The sequence below is a fragment of the Mytilus edulis genome, unplaced genomic scaffold (genome assembly GCF_963676685.1).
Source record: "Mytilus edulis unplaced genomic scaffold, xbMytEdul2.2 SCAFFOLD_1263, whole genome shotgun sequence".
In the NCBI taxonomy this organism is placed as follows: Eukaryota; Metazoa; Mollusca; class Bivalvia; order Mytilida; family Mytilidae; genus Mytilus; species Mytilus edulis.
In genome coordinates this window covers 9,018-22,650 of record NW_027267548.1, presented here as the reverse complement: position 1 = coordinate 22,650, position 13,633 = coordinate 9,018, and the positions used below count along the sequence as shown (strand labels likewise).

The following is a 13,633-nucleotide window of genomic DNA, read 5'->3' as shown; positions in this document are numbered from 1 at the left end:
GCTTTTAGAATCTCAGATGTTAGTATACGCGCTGTTAATATTAAAAAAAAACCTCTGAGATGTGTTCAATTTGGGTACCCTCACGTTAAATATTCATCGATCCCCAAAAAATTGAAATCAGGATTTTGTATTACAAAATATATGATATATTGGTTATTATATGCACGAATTGAAGAATAAGTTTTTTTTTTTCAGTTTAAAAAAAGTAATAAAAAAAAATGAAATTAGCACTTTATTGACAGTTTTTGTAAATGAACACTTTATTGTAAAACATAAAAACTAAAACCGGACACAATTTCGGATTGAGCTCCTAGACCATGCAAAAATCAAAAAGGACCACACCAAAAGTCTCTTGATACTCAATAAATTGACATACATGAACAATCATATTTCATAAAACGGATGTTTACGTAAGCAATTAAAGGATTGATCTTTTAATAGCGATTGTCATACTTAAAAGAAACCACAGGAGTTGGAAAATCTATGCCAATAACTGAATAACGGAATTTCAAGGATTTGCCTAGTAAGAACAATACAAATCCTTGGGTGTATGTTAAAATCGACTATCGCAGTAGAGCTTCTCGCGAAGATACATGCTAAGGGGTAGATTTGGACAGGATACTTGTAATAACTTCTACCAGACCAGTCACTGTACATGTATCAAGAGGGGGGTCCTGATCCTGAAATCCTGGGTAAAAAAAACACCTGATCCCGAAATCCCGGGCTTAAAAACAAGAAATCCTGAGGTCCTGAAATTTGAAAAAAAGAATTCCCGGATCCTGATGGTCAATCCCGAAATACCAAGCTTAAAAACACCGATCCCGGAATCCTGATAAAGGTCCTATCCCCCCTCTATCAACTCACATGACATGTCAAGTTATAGTCTTAAATATTGATGACCTCTTGAATGTCTATTATATTTTTTTGCATTGACGCCTTACAACAACATCAAATGAAATGAATATAATAGCCTCTCAAGACGTCATAATTATTTGGACTAGTCAAAGATCTAGCAGCAGAACTGTAGAGATATGTTTCCGCAGCTATCAAAGATCTAGTTATACAGTTCTGCAGCTACGTTAGGCCAATTAAAATTAATTGATAGATTTTCATCCCCGCCCGCCCCTCTGAAATCGTCCCGCCCCGATTTTTTTTATTTTGGAAAAATTACGATTTACGGATTTTGTTCATGTCTGTTACCGGTAAACATCGATATGTTCGTTTCATTCAAAACTTCCTGTTTCATATTTCGGTTTTGTATTTCTTCGAGTTATCTAACGAAAATGATTAAGTCGACATATTCTGCAGCTCTATGATGTCAACATCATGTACCGAGATTAGATATAGTTTTCGAGAAGGGCATGAAATATTCAGGTTTATACGAGTTGAACGCTGTGTCCAAGAATGCAAATCGCGATATGTCACATTAGAAAACCGTTTTTTTTTTTTATTTATGATCATTTATACAATGACTTTGTGTCAGGAAATTTGGACTATTAATTCTACGATATCGAAAGCGCAAGAATCGTTGAACACATTGGTACAAAAAACATGTCAGGATTATAGAAATTATAAGGAATTGACACCAGCACGAACTTGTTAGATTGATGACCGTATATTGAGCTAAAACAAGGGTCGACAAACATTAATATTATAGCAATTCCTTAGACTTTAATACCCATGGCTGTTGTTTTTTGTTGACAAACAGCAAACACCCTCTGTCCCAATACCCTCAATATAGTCATTAAACAACAACTTCTTTTTAGTTCAGTTCATGTTTTACATCATAATTGTATTTGCATCTTTCTTTAGCACCAACCCTATTGCTTTCAACATTGTTGGAGTTTTCATTTAATTCTGTACTCATAATACTTGTATTGCATATATTTGTACAAGTTTACTTAATTTTATGGGAACTTCAAACCATCGCTTAGAAAGCAAAATAAATTTGGTGTAGGAATAGTCAAACTGAAGAGAGCATTAATTTTCTCCATGTTTTTGATGTTTACTATAGATAGGTTTTTAAAGTAGCAATTACATGTAAAACAGTCAATTGTGGTTGCCTATCAGAGATATTTATTTTTAAAGAGTTTGAAAATTTATGAACGATTCCTTATATATATATACATGTATATACAATATTCATGATATATTAGCTTATTTTACACTTGTTTATACCCCTGCGGTATAAAGAATTCGTCACTAGAGGGTTTCTTATGAAATAAAATTTAAAAAATAAAATCCTCCCACCCGCCCCATTTTTTTCAAAAATTTGGATGAAAATCTACTAATTAATTTTAGTTGGCCTTATGTCTTTACCACAGGTATTTGGGGCATGCCTTTTTTTGGGCCTACTGAAGTCTTTTTTCCCCATACTAAACATTTTCTACAACATATCTAGACATTTTAAAACGAGTCACTACTAGTCGATTACAGTAACTTTAAATAACTATCTACACGAACCCAAGGTAAAGAACAGGGACTAAACTTCCAAGGGAACTTCAAGCTGGGAGCCCAGACCAGATATTACATAATTAGTTTCTATATGTTCAACTGAAATTTACCAGAAAGATTAGGGGCCCAGCTCAAAATCTAGGAGACATGGGTGATTGGGCTCCCTTTAAGTTTTGTCCCTAAAGAAATATTAGCTTACAGTACAGCAAAACAAGGGGTTACATGCCCCAAATACCTGTGACTAATAAGTTTAAATTAAAAAGGAATTTAAATACATTGTAGGTGATAAGGCTGCAATGTGAAATACATAGCAGTAGGCTGGCATATATTTCCTTCCCAAAAATACCTATGATACAAGCCCTTGTGAAACAATGAAAGATCTACATGTACAGTTATTAGTTAAAAAATCAATTCAAATCATTTATTTTCCAAATTAAAGGGTGCGTAAGGGAATATCAATTACATTTACAAACAAGAAAATAAAATACAAACATGCATACATCATTTAAGACAAAGACAATCATTAAACATTATTTTATGATTAATAAAAAAAAAGCTGGTACAGGAGAGATAACTCCAATGTATATTAAGACACCAAGAACAAAAAACAAAAAATAAACAAAAAACAACCTATATTATTTGGTAAATTAGACTAGTTAACATGTTAAACCAAGTCTCCAACATGTACATAAAATAGATCATTAAGAAACTAATTTTTGCAGGTTTTACCACATACACATGCATGAAAAGGATAGCCCATGAAACATTATATGCCAATGCAACTTACTGTTTTCAAATACATGTACATTTGTACTTAGAATATTTGTATATAATGATCATATAAATTTTCTCTCTGTGTCAGCTTCCAACTACCTTTTAACAGCGATGTAAATGCCATTTTTTTGTCAGAACTCAGAAAAGAAAATTTTCTGAGCCTTTAGATCCAGATAAAAGATAACTCAAGATTTAAAGTAATGTAAAAAATTGTGCTTGCTGCTACAGGACCTACATTTACATGTACATATTGTAGGCTAGATATATGTTAGCAGAGCTCAGTCTCTGTTGAAAATTGTCAAGCTGTTTTACTTTTATATGTCTTTAATTATAATACATGTGTCTTTTTCAATATTGTATTGTCAATACTCATGATTGTATTTCTTGTATTTGTAGTGGATTTCTTTGACCCTTTGATTTTATAAAGATGCCAGGATTTCAGTGCCTGCCTTGTAATGTTAATTTAAATTCCCAGGAGCAGCTAGCTCAACACAGGGCTGGTGCTAAGCACCTCAAGAAACTGAAAGAAAAAGGCATTGGATTGGCTCCAGGTATGAATTTAAGCCTAAACAATTATTAACAGTCTATTTTTTGAACTTGAAATTATTTTTAATTATGGAATTTACATAATTTCTTGTGCTTGAAATTTTTGAAATATTCCATGTTTATTCTGTACTCTAATGTTCTGTGCTGTGCACAACACTTTCTATTCAAAGAAGAAACAACACTATCTATACAAAATACATTGTACATGTTGTATGGAAATTTATATGAACCCCTCAAAACATAATAATGCCAAATCAACATGATCAACATGGAATTTATTAAAACTTTCAAGCTCAAGAAATTATGCAAATTCCATAATTAAAAATAATTCCAAGTTCAGATAATAGCCTGTTTATTGTAAATTCAGAAATCGTTACATGCATTTATTATTGCAATTTTGTCAAAATTCGATTTTAAATTTTTGCGTTATTGAGAAAAATCCTGTTTAATCCATACAGTACATGTATATATAAAAAAATTGAAATGTGGTTTAAAAGTATTAGGATTATAACCCTGTCACATTTTTTGCAATAATAAAAACATCGCATTAATTTTTGATTTTACAGAATATTACTTGCAGAATACAAAGATTGACATTGCGTCTGTAATGGTGTTTATAAGGTTGATGGTGTTAGTGTGTTAGAGTTTCAATGGAAAGCTTGCTTTAAGGAAAATAAAATGTTTGAAATTGTAATCCAATTCTTAGATAGTTTCATGCTGACTTTTCTGCATTTTACTTCAATGCAAGGTTATTTCAATAGTTTGCAGGAAAAACTCTTCAACTTTTCTCTGATTAGGAACTTATTCATCATATTCTTTAATGTTTTATCATGTGTTTATATTTACAGTGATTAAAAAAAATAGAAAGTCTAAAATACTGATGTAGCGATTTTGATATTAGAAATTAGGGCTCTTAAAGTCAGTTATACTATACATTGTATTTGAAATTGCCTTTACTTAAAGAATGAAAGACAAGAATTTTTATACCCATTCTTATCAATAGAGCTGGCACTTTGATATAATATAACTTAAAAGTGGAATTTCCTGACAATTTTTGTTTTGTTTAAAATTACCAGTCTAAATGTCCTTTAGCATTATTACAAATTATTTACAAAATTACAAATTGTGCAACCAAAGAAAATAGTAAAATAATTAGGGGATATTTATATTGTTTTCTGACATAGAGACATGGTAAAGTAACCTTTTGGTACATGTACCACAATTCCCTGAGAATACACTAGAACTGAATATTGACCTGAGAATCTATGTATGTTACCAAAAGCTTTAAATTGTATATGGTGTAATACTAGTACTGCTTTTACAAATTTAAGTATATTTAATTTTGAAATTTAAGCCATTTTAACTCATCAAGAGTAAAATTTTACTTCAGGACTTCAATTTGTGTACATGTGTATTATCCATAAGCACAGTATTTCACCATATAAAGTGAAGTATTGGGTAATATCTATCTGCTCTCTGGTTAATATGCAGGTCTGGTGAGTTCTCGGAAGATCGTTAAGTTAACTTTCAATAGAGAGTAGATACATGTTTAAGAAGATCTGGTATGCGTGCCAATGACAACTCTTCATCAAAGTCACAATTTATTGAAGTAAACCATTATAGGTCAAATTTCAGTCTTCAACTCAGAACCTTGGCTTACACTGAACAGAAAAGGCCCATATCTGAAAAAAATGAGAATTTTTAAATGCATTTTTAGCTCACCTGGCCTAAAAGGCCAAGTGAGCTTTTCTCATCACTTGGCGTCCGGCGTCCGTCGTCCGGCGTCCGGCGTCCGTCGTCCGTCGTCGTCGTTAACTTTTACAAAAATCTTCTCCTCTGAAACTACTTGGCCAAATTAAACCAAACTTGGCCACAATCATCATTGGGGTATCTAGTTTAAAAAATGTGTCCGGTGACCCGGCCAACCATCCAAGATGGCCGCCATGGCTAAAAATAGAACATAGGGGTAAAATGCAGTTTTTGGCTTATAACTCAAAAACCAAAGCATTTAGAGCAAATCTGACATGGGGTAGAATTGTTAAACAGGTGAAGATCTATCTGCCCTGAAATTTTCAGATGAATCGAATAACCCGTTGTTGGGTTGCTGCCCCTGAATTAGTAATTTTAAGGAAATTTTGCTGTTTTTGGTTATTATCTTGAATATTATTATAGATAGAGATAAACAGTAAACAGCAATAATGTTCAGCAAAGTAAGATTTACAAATAAGTCAACATGACTGAAATGGTCAGTTGACCCCTTTAGGAGTTATTGCCCTTTATAGTCAATTTTTAACCATTTTTCGTAAATCTTAGTAAATTTTACAAAAATCTTCTCCTCTGAAACTATTGGGCCAAATTAATCCAAACTTGACCAAAATCATCTTTTGGGTTAGTAGTTTGAAAAATGTGACCGGTGACCCAGCCATCAAACCAAGATGGCTGCCATGGCTAAAAATAGAACACGGGGTAAAATGCAGTTTTTGGCTTATAACTCAAAACCCAAAGCATTTAGAGCAAATCTGACAGGGTAAAATTGTTTATCAGTTCAAGATCTATCTGCCCTGAAATTTTCAGATGAATCAGACAACCCGTTGTTGGGTTGCTGGCCCTGAATTAGTAATTTTAAGGAAATTTTGCTCTTTTTGGTTATTATCTTGAATATTATTATAGATAGAGATAAACTATAAACAGCAATAATGTTCAGCAAAGTAAGATTTACAAATAAGTCAACATGACTGAAATGGTCAGTTGACCCCTTTAGGAGTTATTGCCCTTTATAGTCAATTTTTCGTAAATCTTAGTAATCTTTTACAAAAATCTTCTCCTCTGAAACTACTTGGCCAAATTAATCCAAACTTGGCCACAATCATCTTTTGGGTTAGTAGATTGAAAAATGTGTCCGGTGACCGGGCCATCCCACCAAGATGGCCGCCATGGCTAAAAATAGAACATGGGGTAAAATGCAGTTTTTGGCTTATAACTCAAAACCCAAAGCATTTAGAGCAAATCTGACATGGGGTAAAAATGTTTATTAGGTCAACATTTATATGCCCTGAAATTTTCAGATGAATCAGACAACCCGTTGTTGGGTTGCTGGCCCTGAATTAGTAATTTTAAGGAAATTTTGCTGTTTTTGGTCATTATCTTGAATATTATTATTGATAGAGATAAACTGTAAACAACAATAATGTTCAGCAAAGTAAGATTTACAAATAAGTCAGCATGACTGAAATGGTCAGTTGACCCCTTTAGGAGTTATTGCCCTTTATAGTCAATTTTTCGTAAATCTTAGTAATCTTTTACAAAAATCTGCTCCTCTGAAACTACTTGGCCAAATTAATCCAAACTTGGCCACAATCATCTTTTGGGTTAGTAGGGTTTGAAAAATGTGTCCAGTGACCCGGCCATCCAACCAAGATGGCCGCCATGGCTAAAAATAGAACATGGGGATAAAATGCAGTTTTTGGCTTATAACTCAAAACCCAAAGCATTTAGAGCAAATCTGACATGGGGTAAAATTGTTTATCAGGTCAACATTTATCTGCCCTGAAATTTTCAGATGAATCGGACAACCCGTTGTTGGGTTGCTGCCCCTGAATTAGTAATTTTAAGGAAATTTTGCTGTTTTTGGTCATTATCTTGAATATTATTATTGATAGAGATAAACTGTAAACAACAATAATGTTCAGCAAAGTAAGATTTACAAATAAGTCAACATGACTGAAATGGTCAATTGACCCCCTTAGGAGTTATTGTTCTTTATAGTCAATTTTTAACAATTTTCATAAAATTTGTAAATTTTTACTAACATTTTCCAATGAAACTAATGGGCCAAGTTCATTATAGATAGAGATAATTTTAAGCAGCAAGAATGTTCAGTAATTTTGTCATGAATCCATCTGCTTCCTTTAATATTCACATAGACCAAGGTGAGCGACACAGGCTCTTTAGAGCCTCTAGTTTAGTTTAATAGATAATAAAATATGTTCCTGTACATTTTATTTCAGGGCAATAGAATACAGAATCAACTAAGTGTTTAGCTGTCTGATGGTATGCAATGGAATATTTCTTTTAAAACCTTTGGTATTCTGTAGTATTAAGCTGGAATTCTTTCTTAAATCAAATTAACAGTTACCGTATTTAATAAAGATATTGATTTTATCTAAATCACTTTAATACATGACTTACAGAAAAGAATATTACAGTACTGTAATTATGTTCTTGATTTTTAAAGAATTCCAGTTTCAATGCAATTTTTTCAAAGGTTTTGAAATAGTCCATTGCTTGAGATAAAAAAAGAAAAGCTTTCAAATTTATAGATTGATTGATTGTTGATTGATTGTTGATTTCCTAACTCCAATGGCAAATATTTCATGCATTTTCAGGACGATTAAAAGATAAGAGTGATCATGAAGTTATCTTTTATTATATGTTATCCATATATTTTTTGTCTCGCACAGACAAGTAGAAAATGCAAGACTTTAGCTTGCTTCAAAATTTTTACATTGTTTACAAGTAAAAATTTGTATCTAGGTTAGAATAAAGTGCACCAATGCCCGAGTAAGTCAATAGCATTTGATATGCAGTTTTATGAGTATTGATGATTTACATTCTCCCGGGGGAAATTAGGCCCTGGCCCTTGCACCTACAAATAAATCTACAGTACACAATCTGTCATATATATTTTTTGCAGAATCCCATATGCATAGACTTAAGATTTTGCCATAACTGTCTTCATGAATTTTCCATTGTTCTTCTTTTGCCGAGATTGATGACATGAAAAAAACCACACAAAAACCCAAAGTTATATTATAAATATATATTTTCAGAGAAAGATGCCTTGCCTGCTGCTGAACCTAAACTCTACGGAACTTTCGTTGCATCTAAACTGACTCCTGTGATAGGGAATGTTGGAAGATAGACTTGAGTAACAAGCCTTTATTCCCCCCTCCTCCTCCTCCACCCCCAGTTCATCTGATGGCACAGAGTGCACCAAAACAACCTCAGCCAGCAGCGCAGGGGGGATCTCCTGCATCTAACATAAAGCCACAAGCTAGACCTCTCCCTCCTCACCTGATGCCAATGGGTGCACCACCACAACCTCCATCTAATCTGTGTGCACCACTACAACCTCCATCTCATCTGTGTGCACCAATTAGAGGAAAAAGATTCAGTGAACCACTAGACAATGGACAAACAGGAGCAATAGACCAGCAGACGGTTAATTCTCTTCTTGGAATCACTCCGGTGATGAAAGCAGTGGTGAATAATGCTCTAGGGAACCTTCCGCTGAAGAGAAAGTTACACATAAGTAGATGTGATGCATGTGATATTGAATTCAATGCCGAATCACAAGAAAGACAACATTATGATGGAAAGAAACATGCTAAAAGAATGAGGACCTTGGCATTAGAAATCAAACCTGGGGGTAATATAACTGAATTATCTACCCTTTTAAAAACCAAGGATTTGTATAGATAATCTTGTTTGAGATAGTGATGTTTACTTTGTTTTTACATACATTTAAAATTTAAAAACATATTTAGATAATATTTATCTGTGTAAAAAATATGGTAATGCCTATTATTGGATATTGGATAAAGAAAACTATGTTCGTCTGTTGATAAACTGATATTTAAAACTGTAATTTCAGAAATTATTGCTTGCATTTATTATAGTGATTTTTGTCATTTTGGACTTAAACATGTAAACCCGATTTTAAGTTTTGCAATATTGTGAAAAATCCTGTTCAATTTATATGAAAAGTTTCAAAATGCAAGTTTAAATTATTGCGATTATAACCCTATCACATTTGTGGCAATAATAAAAACATTGCAATATTTTCTGAATTTACAGTACACGCAGTAATACATAAATTTTTTTGTTAATTCATTAAGTCATGTTAGTTGATAATAATGTAAATCAATTTCAGGTGAAGTATCACCATCAGTACTACAAGCTAGTGGATTTACCTGTCAATTTTGTGATGTGCTGCTGAATTCATTGGAGCAGTTGGAACAACATAGATTTGGTAAGGAACTGCACTATATCATATATATATACGTAGACTGAAAATGATGAAATTCAACATGACAGGTGAGACATTGTGGAGTAGGATCTGCTTACCCTTCCTGATCACCTGAGATCTTCCCTATGGTGGTTTTTGTGTTGCTAAGCTTTTAGGTTTCTTGTTTGTAATTTTTGTACTGTTCTTTGTCATTTCATTGATTTTGACTTTTGTTGTATTAACATGATTAAGATATAGAATGAATTTGTTATGGCCTGGATAAAGATGCCGGAACAGGTATTTTGTAAGGAAACAGTTTGAAAAGAAACGATCTAGATTCTGTTAGATATATATGGCAAATGCTTTTCCCAGTGCATCTTCGCTAGCCAAGGGTTACGATCCGCTACTGTTCTCTTCACCATTGACAGATTAAGCCAACATTTGTGAAAACAATGTTGCGCCATCTATCGGAAAATTAGAGTAACGCCCATTCCGAATACATTATTCTTGACCAATGGTAGCACTTGAACTCTTCAATTTGGATGTAAAAAGGCGGTAGCGTCTAGATTCTACACACTTGATAAAGCCGGAAACGAAAATATACGTCAATATTCATGCATTTGTGCATGAAACATACACAGGAACTTCTACTAATTGATTTTAAAAAACACTCAAGTTGTCACTAAATATAGTCGTATGTTTATAGAATGTAAAGACTTGTTGCACAATAAACACGTGGCAATTGTTTACAAACACTTTCTACATTTACACGTGATCATGTTATAGGCGCTTTTTGATTGGATGCAGCGAGTTTCGACTGCAACCAATAAAAATCCTTACCTTGTGTCTCCGAAATTTTATCTCAATCCGCCAAGGGCGAAGAGAACGGGAGTGGATCGTAACCCTTGGCTAGCGAAGATGTTTCCAGTGCTGTCAAAATTTATCATGTTTAACCCCACCACATTTTTTGCCTGTTCCAAGTCAGGAGCCTTTAATTGTTTTTCTTGTATGTTTTTTTAAATTTTAGTTCATTTATATGTTTTGGATTTTAGTGTGAGGTCCATTTGCACTAAACTAGTATATTTTGTAGTACACAATTTTATTTAGGGTCCAGCTGAGGACCACCTCCAGGTGCATGATTTTCTTGCTGCGTTGAAAACCCATTGGTGGATGTCAGCTGTTGTCTGCTCTTCGGTTGGGTTGTTGTCTTTTGAACATATCCCCCATTTCTATTCTCGATTTTATTTGATTACTTCTTCTTATAACATAAGGGAGCTACCATTTGATTTTCATTAGGGGGGGGGGGGGGGGGGGGGGGGCTAGGATGAAAAATTGTGTCCTGCCTTTTTTTTTAGTTGTAATCTCTGTCCTGCCTTTTTATTTTTCAGTCTATTTGGTCCTGCCTTTTTTTTTCTTAGCTTATCCTGACTTTTTTACAACAATTGTCATCCTGCCTTTTTTGTTTTGCCAATTTACTCATCCTGCATTTTTTTTTAACTCAAAATCCTGTCCTGTCTTTTTTTCAAATTTCATCCTAGCCCCCCCATAAAAATCAAATGGTAGCTCCCTAATGATATTACCCTATTGGTGGTTATTATTAAAAAAAAACTATAACAAATCACAATTCAAAATACCATACAAAAATTTTAAGATTAAACAGTATGAACCTAAAACCAGGGTTGTTCTGGTCCCTTCTCTGCATGTTGGCACCAATTGTGTTTTTTTTAAGTTCAAGTGAAACTCAGGTGATACATGTATGTTGAGCTCAAAGAATTCACAAAAGAGAACTTATAGGAGTTATCTACAAAATGGAAACATCACTTTAAATTGTATATGTCAAAAGTCCTTTCCTGAATTATTTAAAAGCCAAGCTTAAGACTGTAGTAGTATAAAAACAATTGAAGAGCTATAGTACTTTCATTCTTTTATCTGATACCTATAACACTGTTTCCAGTTTTCCCCTGCAAAAAACGCAATGATATACATGATATATCTATCATTTCAGTTCATTCTATAAAATTTGCAATAATAAATGCATGCAAAATTTTAAGAATTAACAGTAGCCAAAATCTAACTGTTTGACAAAGGTTGAATACATTTGTGCATTTATATGTTCATTTTCTGAATGAATAGATTTTAAATTTCAACATTTGTAAAGTAGGTGCAGGGGCGGATCCAGCCATTTTAAAAAGGGGGGGTTCCTAACCCAGGACAAAGGGGGGGGGGGTTCCAACTACATGTCCCCATTCAAATGCATTGATCGTCCAAAAAAAGGGGGGGTTCCAACCCCTGGAACCCCCCCTCTGGATCCGCGTCTGAGTTGAGAAGAACATGTACAATTAGATTTACTCTTCTCTAATTTATGTGCTATTTTCACATTTACCAAGAGGTGGGAGAAAATTGTTTTTCATCACTAGTGCAAAATCTTCTCAGCAAATGATCATGATGATCGGTCGAAATTTAATTATGACGCTAGATTTTCTTAATTTCTTCTGAATTCAATTTCCTATTGTGACCTTGCCTGATGAAATCACATTTATAAAAGATCACAATGTTCTGCAAATGTTTGAAAAGAAAGAATAAAAATCATAAGAGAAACAGATTCTACCACTAAAACTTGTATATTATGATATGTCTCCACTCTCTATGTTAGTGAAATTTTAATTATTTAAAAGGGTTGGCAAGCATCACCCTTTACAGCAGATTTCATTGAGTGTGTATCCAAAGGTAATATCGTTGGTTAGCTTGCTTGTTAGCTGAACCGTGAAGTCATTGTTAGGTCAGGTAAACTACCCTCCTTTAAGAGTAGACTAGTCCGGCAGATAACCAATCTATCTGTCTGTTGGACTAGGCTACTTCGAAAGAAGGGTAGTATACCTGACCTGATAATGAATTCACGGTTCAGCTAACAAGCAAGCTAACCAAAGATACTACCTTTGGCTACATACTCAATGAAATCTGCTGTAAATATTAAATTTTTTAACTGTCTCTATGGAGAAATATCATAACACACTTGCAGTGATTAAATCTTTATATCCTGTTTCTAATCTTACTTTAGCATGTTTAATACAGTTTTGTATTTGATTTATTTGAAATTAAATGAACAATGATGAAGGAGTAAGCTAGCTTTATATATAAAACCAGGTTTGATCCACCATTTTCTACATCAGAAAACGCCTGTACCAAGTCAGGAATATGACAGTTGTTCATTCCTTTGATGAGTTTGAGCTTTTGATTTTGCCATTTGATTAGGGACTTTCTGTTTGGAATTTTCCTCAGAGTTTAGTATTTTTATAATTTTACTTTTTACTTATACAGTTATTCATATTTTGATAGGTTCTAAACACCAGAAAAAAGTGGCTGCAGCAAAGACCATAACACCTGGTGGAACACAAACTGGAACAGAGGACACCAGTCCACAAGAAAATGATCTCACTGTCTGACATTTTAGTCCTAAGAGTCCAGACTCATGTTATCTTCTTGCAGTACTAGTATAGACAAAGATTTAGATCTATAAGATTACAGTATTTCATGTGATACTGTAAATTCAGGAATTATTAATGTGAAAAATGTGACAGTATTAGGATTTGCAGTAATAAAACTTGCATTAATGTATGCAGTTAAATAGTGATTTTTTCTTTATGATATCATCGCAATAATAAATGGACGCTGAAATGCAAGATAAATTGTTTGTAACAATCATATGAGGTAATGTTCAGAGGGGACAACATGTTTTGTTCAGTGTCACTAGAAATACACCTTATCACTATTTGGAAATCTGTCACGCTTCTGCCGTTTGACCAGGAAATCGGTCTGCTTAAACTTTTGATGTCCTACAACAAACTCTTTTCC

General features: G+C 33.5%; 1 protein-coding gene across 1 annotated transcript; it reads left to right on the top strand.

The window, feature by feature from the left end:
- The first annotated feature begins 291 nt into the window (after positions 1-291).
- LOC139505625 (zinc finger protein 385B-like) lies at positions 292-13,406 on the top strand. Its single transcript, XM_071295114.1, has 6 exons — positions 292-523; positions 3,625-3,779; positions 4,341-4,404; positions 8,679-9,202; positions 9,707-9,805; positions 13,118-13,406. The coding sequence occupies exons 2-6, from the start codon at positions 3,656-3,658 to the stop codon at positions 13,222-13,224; spliced, it is 918 nt and encodes a 305-aa protein (XP_071151215.1). The 5' UTR covers positions 292-523; positions 3,625-3,655; the 3' UTR covers positions 13,225-13,406.
- Positions 13,407-13,633: the final 227 nt, after the last annotated feature.